General features: G+C 38.2%; 1 protein-coding gene across 1 annotated transcript in view; it reads left to right on the top strand.

The window, feature by feature from the left end:
* The window catches only part of LOC119839446 (adenomatous polyposis coli homolog), a 40,337-nt gene that overhangs the window by 13,556 nt on the left and 3,719 nt on the right, over positions 1–23,062 (top strand). Inside the window, exons 2-14 of the mRNA XM_038365710.1 lie at positions 11,658–12,034; positions 12,782–14,185; positions 14,268–16,215; positions 16,545–16,737; positions 18,017–18,138; positions 18,595–18,716; positions 19,178–19,251; positions 19,406–19,455; positions 19,724–19,950; positions 20,614–20,685; positions 21,224–21,303; positions 21,853–21,950; positions 22,200–23,057. Coding sequence (XP_038221638.1) covers positions 11,756–12,034; positions 12,782–14,185; positions 14,268–16,215; positions 16,545–16,737; positions 18,017–18,138; positions 18,595–18,716; positions 19,178–19,251; positions 19,406–19,455; positions 19,724–19,950; positions 20,614–20,685; positions 21,224–21,303; positions 21,853–21,950; positions 22,200–23,057 — 5,527 coding nt within the window. The 5' untranslated portion in view covers positions 11,658–11,755. The remainder of the gene's footprint in view (positions 1–11,657; positions 12,035–12,781; positions 14,186–14,267; positions 16,216–16,544; positions 16,738–18,016; positions 18,139–18,594; positions 18,717–19,177; positions 19,252–19,405; positions 19,456–19,723; positions 19,951–20,613; positions 20,686–21,223; positions 21,304–21,852; positions 21,951–22,199; positions 23,058–23,062) is intronic.

Genomic DNA, 23,062 nt, shown 5'->3' with positions numbered 1-23,062 from the left:
ACGTATATATTGCATATGGACGAATATCGTGTACGTAAGATAATATTCCAATTACATGAAACATGCTTCAATATACCAATTTTTTAAGTTTCCTTTACTGGTCCTAGCAATCTCTGGATTGGTCGCGCCAATATATAATTGATAAGCGCGCTTGAAATCTTTGAATCGATACCTTGTTACACCTACTTACGCTCAAAGCATTCACAGTCTGCAGATTTTTATCACAGCCCGATTCTCGTTACTGTGCTCTCCGATAGCTGGGCCCATCCTACGCCAATAATTAATATGCGCCATTGAAGGCTTTGACTCCGTATTCGGTAACGAAACGTGGTCGGGAATTGTTGGTGTATGTGCTTTGAATATGTATGTACATTTTTGCTTATAAGCCACCTGCAATTTTTTTTGTTGTTGGTATAAAATGAATTAGGAATCGTGTCATTGTTCTGTACATTTTATGCATTATAATTATTTTCGAGTTTCGGCAATAAGCATGCATACATTATATATTTAATATTTCCCATTTTTGATGCCATATTTTCTCCTGAACTTATCGCTAAATACGAATTTAATATACTTATTGCATACTAATTTTCGCGCTGCAAATAACAATATTATTTGAATAATTGCACTATCTAATGATTTGTGCAGTAATTCAATGTGTTACACATTAATTTATCCATCTCACGAATCTACGACCCATCTTTAAAGTTTCTCACTATTGAGAGTCCGTTTATTAAATATATGCTGCAATTTCAATTGAAAGGAAGCAGTGTTGCGTAATGGCACAAGCTAAGAACAGCAACCGCTAAATGATAAATCTGTTGCTGAAATTATGAGTCTAGATGATATGGCAAAGCAGCTAACTGAATAGGAAGTGGAAGTGTTAGTGATATAAGCTTATAGTTATTAAATAAAATATCAACGCTCATTTCCTTATGACACTTGAGTTTCACTCTTTGAGAGCAAACTCCGCGCTGACTGGTAGAAATTTATAATATAACCGCGATAAGTTTTTTCGATTCCAACGATTAGGAAGTTTCCCAGAACGAACAAAGTGCGTGGTAGAATATGTTATTGAGTCGGTTCGTTATTTATTCGATTTCATATCCGCAATGTTTTTATAGTTTCAGTTCAATTTCCCGTCATTCAAATGATACCTAATGCATGTTAAGTGAACAGTTAAGTCATATATGTGAAATAACAGAATTTTTGTTACTTCACAAACTCAATTGTTACATGTGATGGGTAAGATAACAATCAGTATTGAGACATCGTAGCGGAGTACTGTATGCAAATCATATTGTGCTATAAGAGGTTGTGATGGCTCTTAAAGCGTGCACGTTATAATGTGTCTTATGTTTTAACCCGGTTAACACATGAGTGCGTTACGCACACTTTTAGGAATGTACTATAGTATGGGTAAATAAAATTCGCTCTGGTTAGGTTGGAAGTATAAAAAATTTATTTGGGAGAGAATGTTACAACGCTGCAGCGTAGCAATTTTGCTGAAAGATATTTAAGGCGTTAATATGTATCAATGTTTGTGATTTCATAGTTGATCACCCATTTAACATGGCAATTAATTCCCTTCGCTTAAGGATCATGTCTTCTGTTTAATAGTAAAGTGCTAATCAATTGATTACAATTTTTTTCAGTTAAACTAATGATGAAGCAAACGCTTTGCGCCTAATTAAATAAACGCTAATAGTTCGCTAGACAATCGACCTGGCGCGGTCGTTTTACTTTGCATAGTTCCACTGAAATTCAGGCCGCCACTTCCCACACCTTCACGGCGGATTATGATTAATGTTGACACCATACTTGACCCGTAGGAAATTGCGGAGGGCTTCCTCGCCTCCTCGTAGGAACTGCGCTGCGGCCGCGATGAATTGAAGGCTTTTGGTGCGAGTCGATTAAATATTGCGTAAGGCATCATTTATTGTACGTAATTTTCATAGTACAGTACGAGTATGTGAATGGTTTAAAGATCTTATACACAAGTTAAATTAGAGCTTAATGACCAACAGTTTATTATTGCTTTCTTATTGGAATCCTGTATTGATTTATTTATTTCATCCTATATCCGGTTTAATCTTTAAAAAGTCCTGTTAAATATCACAAGACCAGACGCTGACGATATCATTCTTTCCCCTAAGAATAGCGATATTCACTTAACAACAACAGCTGACAACTGACACGTGAACTACTCCCAACACACCGCAGGTCGGTTGCAAGCTCGTGAGAGAATTCGTGCCTGCATCACTCTCACTTTTCAAACTGTTTCTCTGATATAATTGCTCCCAGCAAAAGTTGTATGTGATACCGTTGATTTTTAACCGCTCTATTATCAAATCTGTAATAGAAATTGAATGTGCTTGAATGTAATCATGTTATTTTCATGCAACAGTTTGTACGATTTGAGAATTTAGTTTTCGGCTATGATATGTTTGTAAACGTTTAAATGAATGGTATGTTGAAATGCTTTAGTTTCCTTATATTCATTACTAACAGTCCGCCTCGGCTTTGCCCCTGGAACATTATAGGCTATAATATAACGGCATTATAGATTATATATAACAGCGAAACTTTTGCATTAGAGTTATAGCCGCCTGGTGCACTCAAGGATCACACACCTATCCAATGTTGAAAGAATTTTTAGACTCGGTCCACTGGTTGTTATAGATTGACTAATATTGCCAGTATTTGGAGAGTTGAGACGGGTTTTACATTTTTGTACTCGGCTAGTATTCTTTTTATATTACCGTATACTCGTATTTATTGAGACGTAACATCCATCCATCTTGTTTTATGCCTGCTCCAATTTGCGTAACGCTGTTATATATTTCCAGCACATCCAGTCATTGCTGCTGTCGACAAAATTGAATTACTCGATAAATAACTTCATTGTTTAGTTTTTAGTGTCGATTATGTATTCGTCGTGTATTGTCTCTTCGTGCAATAACTCGGATAAGTTTTTACTCGTATGTTATATCAGCTCACTCGTTTCCTTAATTAGTGTGGATGGTTCGCATTAATGTGAACGTGTGACTTTAAGAAATATCAAAAAAGTGGTTAGCTATAATATGTTTTGCCGTTGTTAAAATGAAATGAATTTATTTGTTATTGTTGGATTTGAAATATTTTGCCGTAGTTTGGGTGTTCGATCGCAGTAAGTGCAAAATTTTAGGTTTTTTTTGTAGTATTTGTGCAGCAGTCTGTGAAGTTCGCTTTATTGCGTCTAATGCTTTAATGTGTGCATTTTTTTTTCTTGCATTATATTTGCATCTTCTTGTCTTTATTATAAGTGTATGGTGTAGAAACTGGGTTGGCTTTTAATTCGATTTTAGCATTGAATTGATAATCATTTTGTTTGTTAACTAGTATTACTAATACTAAAGCATAAACTAACTACATTCAAAAAGCATTTGTATAACTAAATTCAATAATGAATATTTTAATGCTAATAACACCCACTAACAAGGACCTAGTGTAGGCAATTTAAACATGAACACATGCAAATTTGCTTATTATAATTATTATGTTGTTGCGAAATGAAATACGTTCACGGCGGGCGAGCATCCTCACGCGAATGCTGGCGTCCTATAATGCAATTTGCTGGCAAATCGTGGAAATCCGTTTGTGGCAACAAACATTATTATTTCATTGTTTATCATTTTGCCTGTATTATGACTATTTCTGATTGCGGGTGGTTTTAAATAATGCGTGGTTTGTTCATAATACGTGCGAATTATTTGTTTGTTTTTACGATCATATATTTAATAGAATTTCTAAATGCATGTACATTTAAAGACGGTTTTTAAAGATTTTAATGTTTTGTATAATTTATTTTAAAAATAAACTAATCACTAATTAAAAACAGTATCCTGTTTTCCTAACACCTTATTTTTCGCTCGCCCACTTCCTTGAAATATCTCTCCTCACGCAATGCATATTCTAATAATCTGGGGGGCATATAATAAGATCGACATTTGTACAGGTTTGTCTTTTAAACTATGTTCCTTCTGGATTTCTTTATTTTCCATGTAGTAATAAAGTATGAATGAAATAAATAAAATATAGTGCATTATAAAACAACTGTTTTAGCAATCCAAGAGAATTAATGTCCGTTCAGTTGAAATTATCGTCGAATCGTTTCCTCTGGAAATCAGTCGTACGGTACAATACCAGCACAAAGCGTATTGTTTTGTGTGCCTCAGCTGAAAACACTAATTCATCAATTATTCACAGCATCACGGCTGATTACTGGGACACGTCATCTTCGTTTGAATCATGAGTAAGCCTTTTGTTGGTATCTTATCGAGATCGCTATGTTTGCTATGTTACTGGTTTTGTGAAAGAGATTTTTGTGGGGAATGGAAGTTGTTTAATTCGAGCGGCTGTAATTTTCTATAATGCTCTGTAGGTTATTTAGATGAATTAAAGGTATAGAGATGTAAATATTGTATTGTGCATTGTAAAAATTCTCTTATTGATAGACTTGTTCGGTTATGACATTCAATTTGAGAATAAAAGAGATAAAATCAGCTTATCAGCAGATTCTCACATCAGCAGCAATAAAGAGGCAGAATAATGTGTATTTGAGGGTATTTGGCACTCGAAAGTTTAAAGCATTAGGCCCAATGGAGGTTCAGTTTTTTAATCTTATGAAAAAAAAATCTTATTTTATAATTACTACTTTAAACATTTAATACGGTCCAAATATTATGGTAACAAACATCACGATGTACATCATCTCTGAATCTAACCCGTTCTCTACAATCTAATCTATAGATAAAACAAGCCTCGTTAATGCCATTGCGTTTTATTATCCCCCAAGCGAATATTATGTAAGATAGCCATGTTTGGAAGTATTGGTAATCGCCCGTTAACCCAGTTCTAATGCCGAGAAGTGCATCAGGTCGGTTCATGGTACCGCAATGCGACACTAATGCACTCTTCAACCAGATAAAATATATAAGACAGCTAACATTCTGCAGTCGAACGTTACAATTGTAATATAGATTTGTTTAGTTAATACTAGATGTACCGTAATCCGCGGCGTCACTCGCTGGGTACCCGGATAAAAGGTTGCCTATGTGCTAATGCAGACTATATATAACCTATCTCTGTACAACATTTCATACAGACACGATAAGATGTTTTCGCGTGAACGAGTAACAAACATTCATTCTATAAAAAATTGCGTTTATAATATTAGTTGAATTGCTCACAAATTGTTAAATTCAGCACGTATTCACAATTCTTGGTATTATATTGAGACTCAGGCTTCTAATTAAGATAAGAATTTTTAGTTTCTCTTGTGTCAGCAGTCTTGAATGATGAAAATTTGTGAGTCCGCAGCTTTATTAATATATCCCGTACTCACTTCTCCCGCGTCTTTGTCTGTAGCACTTTATGATAAAAAATAACGTGTTATATTTTGCGGTAGATGTACGTCCACTCTCACTGTAATTCTTTCAGCATTAATATTTGCTTATGTACTAGCTGCGCCCCGCGGTTTCACCCGTATAAGTCCGTATCACGTAGGAATATCGGTATAAAAAGTTGCCCGTTATCCAAGTCAAATCATATCATGTCTTCATACCATATTTCATCAAAATCCGTTCATTAGTTTTAGCGTGATTGACGGAAAAACGTTCAAACAAACAAACTTCCGCATTTATAATATTAGTGTGATAATGTCATTAGTGTGATAACCCGAACACTCACATATATTTATAAACGAACGGTTTTATAAATAAAAGTTGATTGAAACGGCTTGTGTTACACTTATTTCTAGCCTCGTACACTTACACGCACTTATAATTGAACTTTCGTTACATTCAAATGGATGTCTCTGTTGTGTGTGAACGTTCCAATCTATTGACTTTTAAAAGATACGTTGATAAGAAAGTAATTTACACTTCATCAATTGTAATTGTAAGTTCAAAGCGAAACCAGGAAGACGTAGCGACCACAACAGGGTAAATAAGAAGAATATTCATGATGATAAAATTGTTATGTTTCGTTTATTTGTTTCTGCGGTGTCCGCCGGTACCGCTGCAGCGGCATTTTGTGCTCTTTCTTTTTTCACACGTATCTACCATATTTTTAATATCTCGTTTGTGTTTTACAGAAGAGTGGGTAGTAAGTACCTTAGTAAAATTCACATTAGAAAATACCAACATCTCCTATCTGCATGTGTGTACTTTCATTTTCGCATCGCGCACACTTAGATCGCACCGGCTCTCGGGCCAATGGAAGCACCATGTCGTGTACGCTCCGTCTCACTCCAATTACTATAACAGCCTGGTGGTTGGGAGCATCGCAGAATTCGTATCACACTTTCACCCGATTTGTACGTGTGCTTTCTCGTACAATCGGCGCTTGTTGTTTCAGCGATGTTTTCATCTTGCCCGAGTAATGTTTTACTTGAATTCACTTAGACTTTATATTTATTGTTTGCAATCGTCGTGTTTGTAGAAGACGTAAAGAATTGGCATTCTATACATGATGTTTGTTAGTGTACACTTGGAAGTTGTAGTCGATTATGTGCTTTTTATACTGGTAACTTAATTAGTGTCGGGGATTTGAATAATGGGCTGGATTTATTTGATAACTTTTATTAATTTTTTACGTAGAAACCATAGAATATGATACAATAGAGGTATGCTCTAGAATTCTAAATTAATTGACTTTGACGTGTGCTAAAACAATGATGGTAAATATTTCATTAGATTCATAAACGTAGCAAATAATTTATCATTAGTTAACACTGTTAAGTTAGTAAATATATTTACTTTAGCAACATCATCGACTACAAGGTGAAACATTGTGAAGTGAAGCATTGTTTACGAGAAATACGTTATAATATACGTTGCTGACTGTACGTAGTAATCAAAGCGGCTTTGTGTTCACACAGTACTGTTCCGCTGGTGGCTTTCCGTTTGTCAGTTCGTAGCTTGAAACGCTTTTGATCTGCTTGATGTTCTAAAGCATGTTAATGCTCTGCGGGGTCGGCGTTTTGTTTGTTAACGGACAATATATTCGGGCTAATTATGCAGATTCTACGGTCTTTGCTAACAACAACGATGCCTGTGTGCATCTCGTGTGCAATGATTTGTGTAAATGCTTTGAGAGAAGTAGGATTATAGTGCTTTTTGACTGAGACGAGTCAATATCCCGTTTCGATCTTTTTGTTTTCGAAGTTTCTTTTAAGAGGAATGCATAGTTTATTAATGGTTATAGATGGTAGCACGATTTCATGATGAGACTGAAATCCTAGAAGGAAGTGAGCGTTCGAGAGACGCGCACGGTTTTGGATGTGTGACACAAAGATACAGCAGCACAGGAAACGGTAAATTTAGATTTGTTTTTACGGTGTGCTAAGTTTGACGACGAGCGATGGGCCGCTGTGCTTGTGCGACTGAAATTGTGTGTTAAACGATTGATGTATTGAGTTCAGTGCCTTGGTTTTGGGATGAGTTGATGGTATTTGTTATTCTCCATGATATTCGGTTTTCCTTAAACATTCACAGTGGCCATTCCAGTGGCAGTGGGGATAATTAATTTGTCTACAACGGCATGGTCTACTCGTTTAATGTCGACGAGGGATGTAATAAATGATAAATCGTTAATGTTACATATATGATATTTTACAATTTTAGGTTTGACGAGGTTATTGGTTCGATGTTACTTAATATTTGTAATGTCTATTATTATTAAATATTTCATTTTTTGTTGCAAATACAAAACGTGAAGTACCTACCACTTGAAATCTAGAATCTGATAACAAGAAATTCACTTAGGTATTCAGGTTTATATGTGCTTCATGAAAGCATTCTCGTTTGATTTGATAGCGCACTAAACCGTAGCCTTGGGTAAAATAGAACACCAACGAGTTTATTTGTTGTGTTGGCGCTCATCAGCAGTTATATATAACAGCGGGCGTGTGTGATACTTGGATGCTTACACTGACATTATCTTCTATGTACGGGAATATAGAAATAGATATAGTAATCTTTTTTTATTTGCCACCATGTAGATAAAATATTTATAGACATATTGGGACGGAGATATTGTAAGTTTTCAACGAGGAAATATGTTTTTATTCTTACTATTAGATAGTTGTGTTTTGATAACACTGATTCTGTTATTCGGGTGTACACTAGTCCAACGGCTCAATTGAGCCAGTACATTTTGCTGTTGGACAAATCTAATCATATTAATATAAGCTTGGTAGGTATTTCTGTATACAATCGAAAGATGAACAACAGTGAAGTTCAAACCGAAGACCCGCGGTTGAAACCGCGTAAGCGTGCTGCGTAACCGTATCCCGTAGGAATATCGGTATAAAAAGTGCCTATGTGTTATTTCAGTTGTCCAGCTATCTACGAAGCAAAATAGTATTATCATTCACCAATAGATGTCAGGATAAAAAAAACACGAATAAAACACGAATATGACATTATTTCAGTTGTCCAGCTATCTACGAAGCAAAATAGTATTATTATTCACCAATAGATGTCAGGAAAAAAAAACACGAATAAAACACGAAGATGACATTTTCTAAAAAAAATCTAGCTAGATCGATTTATCGCCCCCGAAACCCCCTGTATACTAAATTTCATGAAAATCGTTGGAGCCGATTCCGAGATTCCAATTATATATATATACAAGAATTGCTCGTTTAAAGGTATAAGATATCTATTGTCACATAGTTTCATACGAACGAGTAAATCGACGTTGCTTTTACACACACAGGTTACACGGTACGATTGAGGGATGCAATTGTGCGATACATTGCCTAACGCACGACGTATTTTAGACGCTTTGTAGTTCCTTTGACGATCGCTATTGCGAAGATTGCCGTATAATTGCTGGTGGTAGTGCTAGAAGGAGTGCTCCTTCATAGGGTCCATAGGGATCTATTAAAAGTCGTATGTTATGTTCGTCTTATCTATTATTATATACGTTCATAAAACTTCTGGAATGTGGTGTATATACAAAGTTGTGTTTATATAAAGGACGTCTTGTGCCGATATTAAGTAATTTAGTAAATAAAATTTTTGACAATACTTTAATTCCTACCATACGTCTTTTTTGTTACATACAATGGCAAATGTAAACATACCAGGGTGTAGTATTCTCGTTTCTTTCCAAAAACTTAATTGAAATTTGATGATGATGATGAATTTTCTTGCCCAGTTTATTAGCATTTCCCTGTTATAGAATAAACAATTCGAGTCTTTAACTCAAGCATAAATGACAACAATTGTTTAATCAACCAGAAACTTTACCCGACCCGCTTTATCTGTCTTTCCGTTTAACAAGCGCCCTACGGGTGTCACGTCACATTTCTAGAATTCGAATTTAAAACACGAGTGCTTCTTAAGACGCGGCTGAAGGGCCGTCGGTTCGCAGCCGGGCTATGTGGGTCAAGCGATCTAGACATAACTGGATATATTGGCTCTTGAGAAATTCTCACCTGACGACCGTGAAATTTTTCGCGCAAGAACCTTTTTGGAATATTCCAGATTTATATTGCGTAATAACCTTTTGGAAATATCCCAGAACTTTTAAGGAAATTTTTATGTTATGACGATTAATATTGTGTTTTTTTTTTTTTTTTTTTTAAATACATACAATTATATTAGTAAAAACTGCTGTGTTGACAAATTTATTTGTTTAATTCTGTGTTTGGGTTGGAATCGGAGGTCCGTTCCATTTTCCTCACCCTTCCCAGTGCAGCCCTTCTTTCCAGTCGTCAATCCTTTCCATATCCTTTTATGTATAATACCTTTCCCCTTAAAACCTCTAGAATCTCTAGCTCAATTGCCAGCTATGACATATAAAAAAGAATTATAAAATATATAAAGTAATGATATCCCAAAAATAACCTTTATTTTCCTAATTAGAGGGATAAATACCTATCTATAATAAATGCAAAGGCGTGTGCAGGCGTTGATAACGCGCACACCGTGTGTTATAATGACGTAATAATTACGCCGCCATCACCTACATTACATTATAGCAGATGTCATGCATGCGACTGGAGTGCTACTTAATGTCCTGCGTTATTCATAACCATATGAAGTTTTTACTTAATTACGCATAAAATCAGCCGACTGTCTGAAAAAAACAAACGTATTACAATAACTGTATATAAAATTTAACAGTTTCGGTTTAAAAAAGTTAATGAATGAACGTTCTATTTTAATGCAACACGCTCAGTTGTTTTCCTGGTGCCAAATATCTGTTCTAATGTTGCATTATCTCTGGATTTAGCTGGAACATTGAGCGATGGGATTTCAGAAAATAACGGTTTAAATAATATATGTAGCAAACAAGATTAAAGGCCCTGATTTCACGGCGTTATTTTAAAATAGTGTCTTAATATATCAAATATATGTTATGTACAAAATTAAGGATATTAAGCAAATACATATTTGAAAAATGTTACAAAACTCATTACTTTATATTTTAAACAAATAAACGAGTACATAATTCATTTTAATGCTGCCATAAAAACTTAGACTACTCATTACGGACGTAATTACATTACTACAACTCATTATTTTAACGTCAGCAAAGTGAAAAATTGTCCCACAATAGTTATTCACTAGCTGGCACTCTGCCATCTCAAACGGTTCAAGTTATTTTTGTCTTTATTATAACGATATGGATCTATTTCACGTCAAGGTTACGTGGATGCATGGGATTCTATGAGAATCTGTAGTGATGGATGGTCGTATATTTTTGGATTATCCCTTTCGACTGCTAGCTCAGGGCAATCAATCTTTCACTGATTCAAATATCGAGTTCTGTAATTAGTTTCCACTACAATAGATTGGTCAAACAAGTAACCATAAACATACTTGCTTCGATGGCTGTATTAGTCGAGCTTTTATAAGTAACCATCACCATCGCAACCTACACGTCTGAATATGAGCGCAATAATGTTCGATGTTCACAAATCACATCATCCCATAAATTTTTTTCACAGTCCTCCATCACTATTATTATTCTAAATCGGTTATGATAAATAATCTTGTTCCAGTTTTTTTACAACACATTCGGTTTATACAAGCCAACAGTTTGTTTAAATCAGCCTGAGTTATGTATACTGCTGGCGACTGGAGTAGCTCTCGTAAATACTAGGTTATCTGTAATATTTCAGGTCTAATTCATGAGTTGTAATAATAAATAGGCGTGTACATTGAACTCGTCTAAGTCTATAAACATTTTCTATATATTATGATCAGTAATTATTACTTAATATTTGCACAAATTTTCATCGCGTTCAATGTCTCGTATCTGTAATGATTTTGATTTATCGCAATATAACTTATAATTAAATCTTTACATTAGTTTTTGAAGTGATATAATCGGAACTTTCAAACGTTGATTTAGAAAGGTTCATTTATCATTACTCACGCTTGCTGAAGTCAAGAATCACATAATTTCTCTTACGAAATGTGTTCTTTTTTTTGTCTTGTGTAATATTTAATTATATTGCTATTTATGACGACAAAAATAGTTTAATTATTGTATAACGAAACTATCACTCAAAATACAACATTCATGCCAAACGCGATTATATCCAATTACTCGTAACTAACGCAACTGCTAATAATAACTTTTCCACATTACTCCAGACTTATTTACATAAAGTGAACGATAACAAACTACACAATGAGTAACAAGTGAAAACATTTAAATATACTCCCCACTAATTGATCCGCTGGAAGCGAAAATGAATCGCGATTACTACAGAGTGATGTACAGTAGCAGAAACTCGAACCGTCCCATAGCCAATACTCGTGATGTTCTCGACAATGACACGGAGTTCAATGCGAATCAGTTCAAACTTTACGACGATTTCACCACAGATCTGCGTATAAACTTTAATTCTGTAAGAAATTTTCATGAAGTCATGAGACATGAGAGACGCAGGGGTGATCCCAACGACTCCGGCGTCGATCTTGAGAATGGGAACCCGCTGGATTATGTAACGACAAATGATAGCGATTTGGTAAGTCGACGTACAACGATAATAATCATCGCCCATCTCTTTTCACTTTTATTAAACATTAAATTTACTGTGCGTTAACTTATAATCATTTGAATTCAGCGCTGCATTTTGTTGAAATCTTTATTTCATATAGAGTAATAGCAGTGGATACCGGATACCTTGCTCTATTGTTGCATGACGCCATCCGGCGGCAATTGTGCATTTCTTACGAGCTGTTCTTGTTAAATGACCAACATACACTCCACATTCGAATTGTCTTAACTGTAGTGGACAGAGATAAAACGTTAAATTCTTAATGGTCCCATCGCCCTACTTTCTTGTAACGTCAAGTTTAGTGATAATACTATAACAATTTAACAATTGAACAGTCATTGTCGTTATAAAGCTTTTACAACTTTAGAAATTCACACATGTTTTCTTTTAAGTTATTGATACAACTAAATTTATACGTTAAAATGTGCGTTTATACCGGTATTGTATACTAATTGGTCTATTAATTTAGCGTATGGTATGCGTATTGGATTATAAAGAATGAATATCTAAAATAGTAATTATTTTAAGGCTCCATAAACCCGGCTGCCCTTGACCAATTGTAACTTTGTATTTTTGGTTTGGCCTTACTGGCTTTGCAGCTTAATCGAACTTCTAAACCTTACTGGAGATAAATATTTGCCTTGGACAATGGTAACAAATTTCTTATGCAAAAGCTTAATGTGCGTTGTTTATATCTCATTATTTTTGTTTCAGTTGGAGAACGAAGTTATGGTAGATCCTTGGAGCAGTATGGACTCATCTAATTCGCCATTAACTGATTCCGGACCATCCGCTAGTGACGACTGCACACCCTCAACGTCGAGTGAAACGCGAAAACCTGTCGGTGCATCATCTCCTGTGACATCGGACACGCGCCGCATTCCGGACCCAAAAGAAACCAAACCAAGCCAAGCAAGAAATAAAGTAACGACGAACGCAGACAAAGCGCGGGTCCGCGATTTTACTTTAGACTTAGATACACTAGAGCCTGACGCTATCCCACGCCGTTCGCGTTTCCTCGATGAAGATTTTCAACTTCATTCCAAGACTAATATAGAATGCCGAATTCCAAAACCACATTTTCTCGATCACTCACCCTCGCCTGATGAATTCGATGAACGTAGTGATATTACAAATCCCAACTTTCTAGAAGATGACGACGATGACAGTCAAGCACAAAAGAAAAGTGGTGCACTTCCAAAAAGACAATCAAAAACACCGTCTTCCTTGTACACTTCAGATGAAAAACCACATCGGACAAGTTATCGAAGTACCTTACATTACGGGCTGGAGAGTGCAGCTAGATCGAGTGAACGACATAAAAGAGCCTCTCAACTTTACACAGGGACCTGGCCAGGAGAACGCGACGTCTGGACAGGTCACGATTCATCAAGCGTTCGAAGTTTCTCCAGTAACGGATCCGGCGATTATCCACGGCCATCGTCGAATTTAGAAAATAAAATGGAGTGCGTGTGCTCCTTAATATCCTTGCTCAGTTTATCTCCTGAAAATAACGCTGACTTGAGCGGTCCTTTACTTGATATGAGTAGATCTGTTGAAAGTTGTATAGCTATGCGACAAGCTGGCTGTATACCGTTACTAGTTCAATTAATACATTCAAAAGTCGCCAGAGAAACAAGAGACCGCGCTGCAAAAGCGCTTAGAAATATCATTCACACGCAAACGGACGACAAAGCAGGGAGACGAGAAGCGCGAGTATGGCGGCTATTGGAACAAGTTAGAGAATATTGTTATGTATTAGAAGACATTGTAGAAGCTAGGAGAGAGGGAAAAGAAGCAACGGAAGATGATACAACGAAACACCCGAGTCAAAGTGTGGCTGCCTTGATGAAATTGTCATTTGATGAAGAGCATAGACACGTGGTGTGCCAACTAGGTGGTTTACAAGCGTTAGCGGCGTTAGTGAGCGGTGACCAAGCAGCACACGGAAGCAGAACTGATGACAGCACATGTTTAACTATGCGCAAGTACGCAGGCATGACACTTACAAATTTGACATTTGGAGACGGAAATAACAAGTCCTTGTTGTGTTCATTCAAAGAATTCATGATGGCGCTGGTCGAACAATTAGAATCGCCAAACGACGACATGCGGCAGGTCAGTATAATGAATGTTTTCTTAAAATCATATAGACTTTATTAATATTGAGTGTACTTGAATTTACGGTTTTTTTTTTCAGGTAACTGCAGCCGTCCTCAGAAATCTATCGTGGCGTGCAGATACTAACAGTAAACAAGTTCTAAGAGAAGTCGGCGCAGTGAAGGGTCTCACAAAAGCCGCGATGACTTGTCAGAAGGAAGCTACCCTCAAATCTGTACTATCCGCGTTGTGGAACCTCACAGCGCACTGTTCTATGAACAAAGTTGCTTTATGTTCTGTCGATGGAGCTCTAGGCTTCCTCGTTGATATGCTTAGTTATAACTCCCCAACCAAGACCTTAGCGATAGTCGAGAACGCAGGTGGTATCATGCGGAATGTGTCCAGTCACATTGCCGTTCGCGAAGATTACAGACAAATTCTCCGCGAGAGAAATTGTTTAAGTGTCCTCCTACAGCACCTGAAGTCGCCGAGTTTGACTGTAGTTAGCAACTCCTGTGGTACTCTATGGAATCTATCAGCGAGATGCCCTCAGGACCAACAATTTTTATGGGACCACGGGGCAGTGCCGATGCTTCGAAGCCTCATACATTCCAAGCATAAAATGATAGCCATGGGATCCAGTGCTGCCCTCAAAAATCTTTTGAATTCAAAACCTGGCAAAACTCACATAATTTCTTTAGACACGACAGCGAGAAATATGAACTTACCGGCATTACCTACTCTCGGTGCGAGAAAACAAAAAGCACTAGAACAAGAATTAGACCAAAATTTAGCTGAAACTTGCGACAACATCGAACCTGCAACTTCTCCGATGACAAGTAATAGAGAGGAGAAGAATCTTTTTGTAGCGACAGAGAGGCAAATTGCTATGAATCTAGAAAGACATAGAATGACATCTAGCTCACCTTTAATGGGTTCCTTAGCATCGCAAATATCATTAAGTCATAGTGCGCATCTTGCAAGTTATCTAAGTTGCAGCAATACTTTGTTAAAGGGAGCTTTGGTATCTCGTTCAGCGACAGGAGGCAGTTCGAGCAACGTAAATAGATCAGATAGCAAAGACTCCGTAACGAGTACACATTCGGACTCAGTTTTCGAAAGGGTTATGCGTACCGGTAAAGTGCCAGTACCGACACCTAGAAATAAAGATCTAATGAAAGTAGATAGCGCAGACGGTTTGAAAAATTCAAGAACTCTTGCAAAGACTCCTGCTTATTTGAGATACGGCAATCAACCGCCCATCCCGCCTCCGAGAAGTACGACGGATATGAGAACTAATTACACAGAATCTGGTTATGACGTCGACCAGGATTCTTGCGACCAACCGATAGATTTTAGTAGAAAGTACTCAGAGACAAAGAATGAATCTGAGCCCGCCGAGAAAGTTGAAGGCAAAAAGTATACCAAGAAAGAAAACGCAAGCGCATTTGGCGATTATCAGGAGACGGATCTCGACCAGCCAACTGACTACTCTCTCCGCTACGCTGAACACCAATCAGAAACAGGATCAGATATATCTGAACCTCCAGGACCATCTATAAACGAAGACACTATAAAACATTTCGCAACTGAAGGCACGCCATACGAAACGCCTATAATCTTTTCTACGGCCACCTCTATGTCCGATTTACGCATTATCGGTAAAGACGGTAAACCCAAAACATCGAACGTAAAGGAGCATCCCGAAGCCATGACACACTCTGATGAAAAAGACACGTGTTCTATTGAAGATCCACCGGGGCACGATAACGATAGAGCGATTTCAACACCACAGACATCCGCACCAGTTGTGGGGAAACAAGAGATATTTGATACCAAATTCAGTTCAGGTATGATCAGCCCTGAAAAACCCGTGAACTACTGCGATGAAGGCACGCCCGGTTATTTCTCCAGGGTTAGTTCATTGAGCAGCTTAGGAGAGCCCACCGAGGAGGACTGTTTGGCTAAGAAGAATGCTCAAGCGACGATCAATGTGGATCCAACGCCGGAAGATCTAAGTACTAGCACACCTGGAAAAGATAAAGAAGGTGAGTTTAAAAACTAATATACAATGTTTTAAAATTAAAGGCATCCTTAGAACGTGATGAAACAAAAAATAGACAAAAATGTTTTAGGTTATTTCTGAATTTGAATTGATAAAGGAGTTTTCTATTCTTTTCCATAATAATTACATTGATATTCAAGATCGACATTTACGTTTAAAGTACATAATATATTACTAAATCACATAAACGGATTACCTCACTATACGATTTACTTTGGTTCCATTAAAAAGTAACCCATATCTAATAGCAAGACCACACCAATATATATATATATATCATCTGTTCTATAATTGACCTATCGCCCGCTCCAGGCTCGAAGGCGGTGACGTTCGCGACGGAGCCGGCGGCGGCGCAGGACGCGTCCGGCGTGACGTCGGCGCGCACGGGCTCGCCGCAGCGCTTCATAGAGGACACGCCGCTCATGTTCTCGCGCTCCAGCTCGCTGGGCTCGCTGCCGGAGTGCTCGCAGCAAGACGACCAGGGCTCCGTCGTGTCGGAAGTCAGGTGAGATTGGGGGAGGGGGGAGAGGGTAAAATAGTTATGTGAGACTGACATGCAAAATATAACAGAACCTTTTACTACTTCACTCAATGGGCTGTGAAGCGCCATCCTGTGACGTCATAGCTTTTCAAACAAAAATTCAAACCAATTAATAAGCTAAGATAAGCAATAATAATCGTCATTAAACTGGATTCTATCAAAATTAAGGTACCTATTATTGATAAGCAAAAAGGATTTTAAGTAAATCGTATTGCTTAAGCTCGTAAGCTCGAGAACGGCTGAACGGATTTATCTTATTTTGGTCTTGATATGTCCGTGGAGGTCTAGGGAAGGTTTAAATGTTAAGAACGATAAAGAAAATATGTCGAAATAATATTCTATGGCGTTAAGAAGTTCGCCGGGACAGCTAGTAGTGTATAATTAGGATATACCCCTTGTCTAGAAACACAAAATTTACACGTGCAATTGAGCTTATTTTCTTATTATAAATAATTAACTTTAACTAAAAAATAACGTGTTAGTTATAATATTTGTAAGTGTAGTTTCGGGCAACATCAGACTATTTTTTTTTCCCCATTGATGTGGGAATCCAATAGTATATGCGCTTATTGAAGAGCTTTTAATTTTAAATTTGTTTCCGAATGAGTTTCTGTACCAGGTACAACGTACAATAGACATTCAGCGCTGCGTGATAACTATAATTATAATAATACATAATTTTTTGCCCTAATCTAACTTTCATTCGTTAAACACAACTCCCACAACTGTCCTGTACCATCTAGATCGAGTTGCCGTAAATGTTTAACATATTTTAAAACTGCTAAATTTTAGTATTTTAGTATTCAACTCAGTAAAGTTATCTCAATTTTTTTTTCGTATTTACATTCTGTTTTCTAGTAGACAAAGAAAGAAAAATAGAGTCACACAGTCATTTCACACAGAGTCGAAAGTAAAGTAGTCTACCGCTTCCTTGGTACAGTGATTAACGCGTGAACGTAGAACCAAGGGGTCCTAGGTTCAATTCCCGGTAGGGACGCACAAAAAGAAATGTCTCAGTCTGGCAGGACACAGAAGGCTGATCAACTACTTGTCCGTAAAGAAAATCGATCAGTGAAACAGATGTACATCATCTGCCCCATACCCCACTAGGGGACACGGGACTTCACACATAACAAGTAGTATAAAATTGCTCAAAAAAGGAAACTTAAAAATAACATGGGCTCAAAGAGAACAAGAGCTTTGTACGTACTTAGTACTTGATATAAGGCATATAAACTTGCAGCCGCCTCACGTCGGGCTGCATATCGCCGAGCGAGATCCCGGATTCCCCCGGCCAGAGCGTGCCGCTGTCGCCGCGCTCGCGCCACCGCCCCCAGCCGCCCACCGAGCCGCACACGCCGCCGCGTGAGTGCTGTACTTAAAATCTTTATAGACATAATAATGTTACAGGTTTATACATATACATACAGGCTCCTGAACTAGTTCAACAGTGTGTGTGTGTGTCTCTCAGGAGCCAGTGAGGCTATGTCTGAGAGAGGGGGAATTAAAATTTTGTTAAAAGTTTGTTAGTAAAAATTTAATCTTGTTTCACTACATAATATAAAGCAAAGTCGCTTCCCGTGTGTGTCCCTATGTATGTATGTGTATGTATGCTTAGATCTTGAAACTATACGTTACGGATTTTGATGTTTTTTTTTCTTAATAGATAGATATTGGTAAGGTTTATGTACAGTAATATCTAAAACTACCCCGAATTTAACGCGAGCGAAGCCGCGGGCAAAAGCTGTAAATAAAAAGTTAACTGAAAGGTTCATAGAGATATAATTATAATTGTTATAATGCAAATTTTGATTCCATCAGCGGAAGACCGCCAAGTGTCGGTGTTCGAGGAGAGAGTGTCGCAGTTCGTTGTGGAAAACACTCCTGCGCACTTCTCGCGGAACACCAGCCTATCCAGTCTCACCATCAACGATGAGCATAAAGTAAGTATTTGTGATCATAATATTGTGTAAAATGAAATCTAAAACATGAAAATCTGAAAAAAATCTATTTTATTCTTAAGACCCTTTACTTTGCCGTTATATTTTCAAACCAATTATTTGTTGGTTGAATGTATCTGGCATAATTCTTTTTTGACGAATTCCATCCACTGAATGTAACTCCTATCGTAAATAAATGCATTCCGAATTCGATATAACATGCGGTTTAATATTTTGGCCATTTAATAATTGACATATAAGTGTTTTCGTTACTTATGAGATCACAGAATCCTATAAATGTAAACTTCTTAAATCGAGGGCATTCGTAGCTTAGCTTCTAGGTGCTCACTCGCTTATTCGATCTAACTACCCCCTCTTCGTTAATAATATTTAGCCTTTATGACTTTCTGGAATTTGTTGTCAACCGACTGCATCAGTGTAATATGTTTTTAATATAATTTCAGCCGCTGGCCGATACGTCGAATCCTGAACTGGACACGTCGCCGGGCGCCGAGGTGGAAGAGCTCGGACATGACAGGTGCGCCTAGTTTATTTATATTTATGTAATCGTTGGGATATTATATTGAAAGCAAGATTGCAATTTGATACAATTATATCTTTGTACTACGTAAGGTGTTGTTTTATTTTCCTAAACATTTCACAGGTTTTCAATTGTTTATTTCTGTTCTCAGGGAACCTGGCTCGCTGCCGGATAACAACGACCTTAATAAATTAATGAAAGGTAAAAATGTTAATGTTTTAAATTGTTGTAATTAGACTTAGTAAAGTAACCCAATTGTATTATGAGCAAATCGGTTTGTATTATATGCTAACCCGGTTGCATTATAAGTAGACCCGAGCATATTATATATTATAAACAAACCCGGTTGAATTCTAAACATACCCAGTTACGTAATACTATATACTTACACTTATAACAGTATTAAATTCAAGATATGCTGTACAGATCATGCGTCGGCTTTATTTTAAAGAGCTAGTATGTCTTGCAGACACGCCGCTGTCGGCGGAGTCGCCGCGCGTGTACTGCACGGAGGACACGCCGGCGCCGCGCTCGCCGTCGGGCCGCTCGGCGCTGTCCCCGCTGTCGGCGCTGTCGGCGCTGTCGGCGATGTCGGCGCTGTCGGCGGAGGAGGAGCGGCGCGCGCGCGACTCCAGCGACAGCTCCAGCGACGCGGCCGACCTGCTCGCCGAGTGCATAGAGAAGGGGATCGCGCAGGTTTACTATTATTATTTCTTTTATGTCATAGCGGCCAACTGAGTTGGTGGTTCGCCTGATGGTAATCGATCACCACCGCCCATGTACATTCGCCGCGGTAGTGCCTTTGCAAACGCGCTGACCGCTTTTAAGGGGTAAGGAGAAAGGAAAGGATTGATGAGAGGAAAAGAAGGAATGGACGGAGATGGGTGCGGAAAAGGAAATGGCCCTCCGTCTCCCCCACTTGCCGTACGAAACACTACAAAACTGATTTTCTGTACGGGTGTAGTGCGTCCCCGGTGCGAGCTGGCCCAATTCGTGCTGAAGCTTGCTCGATTCGCTCGATCGAGAGATGCGTGGTTATGTATGTGTATGGCTATTGTACATTTATGACTAAGGTGGAACTGGCTGTTCGCTTGTGTGACATAAAGGAGGCTGCGCCCCTCGCTAGCCTCGCAACATTAATACGACGATTAACAAATACTGTGTAGGATATGCAGTTTAAATAATTGGTTCTGCATATCTCATAAATAAAAAAAAAAAGTATGAAATTTAAACGAAATTTAACCATATCTATTTGCTTTGGATGGAGGATGGCTAATTTCAGCAGAACTTAGCGGTTCTATCGAAAGTTAAATAAAACTTATAATCATACAAGTCAGTATAAGGAAGAAAATGTTTCAGGTGGTGAAAAACAAAGGGCCGCCATCCGAGGTGTCGTCTGCTAATATCCACAACACACGTGACGATGTTTATGTGAGTTCTACGTAATTTTATAAAAAAGTCCTGACTATATCCGTTATATTTCTAAAACTTTTCGGTATAAAATAGATTTAAAATTGCTGAATCTGAAACTTAAACGAAAAAATTCAAACACAACTTGATGATATAAAATAGTCCTTGTGGCCAAACCATCGGTTTGTTAGTTTAAGTTTTCAGTGAATGTTTTATAATTGTAGTTCGACCATTCGATGACAGATGGCGTTAAAGCGTACGACATCGCGCTGTAGTTATTTTTTGTAACTAGATAAAATGTTTATTTGATTGCGTTGCACACAGTGTTCGTGCTAAGATACTGTAGACCTGTTTTCACCCAACAGTATATAAGTACAAATAGTAAATAAACATCTACCCATTTTATACGGTCAGAGGCTAGAGCGATTTATGTTTAATTATTTTGACATGTATATTGTATTACGTGTTATTTACACTTTTATGCAAAAAATTCAAATAATATTTCAACATGTACTAGCCCTGATTTGTGCCCAGCCTAATAGACCTTTATTAATTACAGCATTCGCTACCGTCGTATCTGCGTTCGTCCACAGAGACGGTCATGCTGTCACACGACCTGCCAAGGACCATTCGAGACAGGTGCGTATTTAATGTTAATATCTTCTTTTATGTAATGTTAATGTAAATTTCTTTCTATATTATTATATTAAAAAGAAAATATATATGTCATAATTTATAAAATCAGCAAAAAATTCGAATATACGTCATAACAATATCTATCCATTAACAGTACAGGACATCATTTTTACACATAGGTTATTACTATGTTATATTAAAATTGACACATTTATATGTTTTTCAGTAATTAACGTTCCTTACTATGGTGCTAATATATAGTACTAGCTGCGCCGCGCGGTTTCACCCGCGTAAGTCCGTATCCCGTAGGAATATCAGGATAAAAAGCCTTTATGTTATTCCAGTTGTCCAGCTGTCTACGTACCAAATTTCATTGCAATCGGTTTAGTAGTTTTTGCGTGAAAGAGCAACAAACACACACACATCCCTACGAACTTTAGCATTTATAATATTAGTAGGAAGGATATGCTTTTTACATTATTTTCTCCGCGTTTTAAGTTCGTAATTGGTAATAAATAGATATAATTGAAACTGAGTACATGATTGCTCCAGCGTGAGTGCAGCGTGTCCGCCGCCACTGCCGCCCAAAGTGCCGCCCGACGCGCCGCCGCGGCCGCGCCCGCCCGCGCACAGCTCGCAACTTATTGACGGTTAGTTATAATTGTATTCATTATTATACGAGTATTTATCGGTTGAGTGGTGTGCCGATGTCGCAATTTATGTAAAATAAGACATTGCAATATAATTTTCTTTTTTTTTTTTTTCGTATCTATTGCGATAATATTAATTTTATAAAGTAATTTTAACAGCAATGGATTTCTTTGATTCCGCCAATTATTATGTTGATTGACTATGATTTTAAAGACCATTACTAATATATTTTCTACAACTTTTCACAGAGCATCGAGAAGCTCACGACAAACCAACGAGCGTGCTCCGCAGCAAACCAAAGCTACCGGCCACGTCCAACCTCGCGCGTAACGACTCGCTCAGCTCACTCAGCCTGGACTCCTTCGGCTCCACGGACAGAGAAATATTTGAAGAGACCGTCAAGGCCGGCCTCTCCAGCGTCAACCCGAGAGCACAATACACCCTAGACAGCAAGGGAAAGGCGCATTCCGTGGAACGACCCGCGGAATTCTCCCGACATTCCAGACACCACAAGTCTTTGGATAGAAGCGACAAGATCGCTCACAATAAAGCAAAAGTAAAAGATCCAGAATTCGAGCGGAATCTCGCTTCTGGAGTGTACAACATTAAACAGTCGAGTAAAGTGAAGAGATTGGACCAGGAGCTCGCGATGAATAGGTCGCCGTACTTCGGGGAGAGCTCTGGACTGACGCGGCATAGGCTCTCCAGGTACTACGATGAAGGACCACCGAGCTTGCCCGCCAGGATGGACGATAGAAGACTGGACAGAAGTAACTCGTTGAGCTCATTGAGTAACGATTCTTTCGGTTCCACGGATAAGGAAGTATTCGAGAGATGCGTGCGCATGGGCATGGCCAAACCGACAAAGAAACGTGACGAGAAACTGCGCGTTCGCAGCGACGACCGCCTGGAGGTGAGAGAATCCCGCCGCAGGAAGAAGGAGAAGACACAAGGCGCGCTCGACAAAATGGTCGGGGAGGAGTATTCGAAAGATCGCGCCATTTTAGAGGAGGTCATCGCTCGCGGCGCGGGCGAGCTCAAGGGAAAAGATGGTCATAGCCAGGGGCAGGGGCAGAATCAGAATCAGTCAAAAAACGTCCCGGCGCCGTCT

This window comes from Zerene cesonia, chromosome 3, assembly GCF_012273895.1.
Source record: "Zerene cesonia ecotype Mississippi chromosome 3, Zerene_cesonia_1.1, whole genome shotgun sequence".
NCBI lineage: Eukaryota > Metazoa > Arthropoda > Insecta > Lepidoptera > Pieridae > Zerene > Zerene cesonia.
This window is presented reverse-complemented; position numbering and strand designations above follow the sequence as displayed.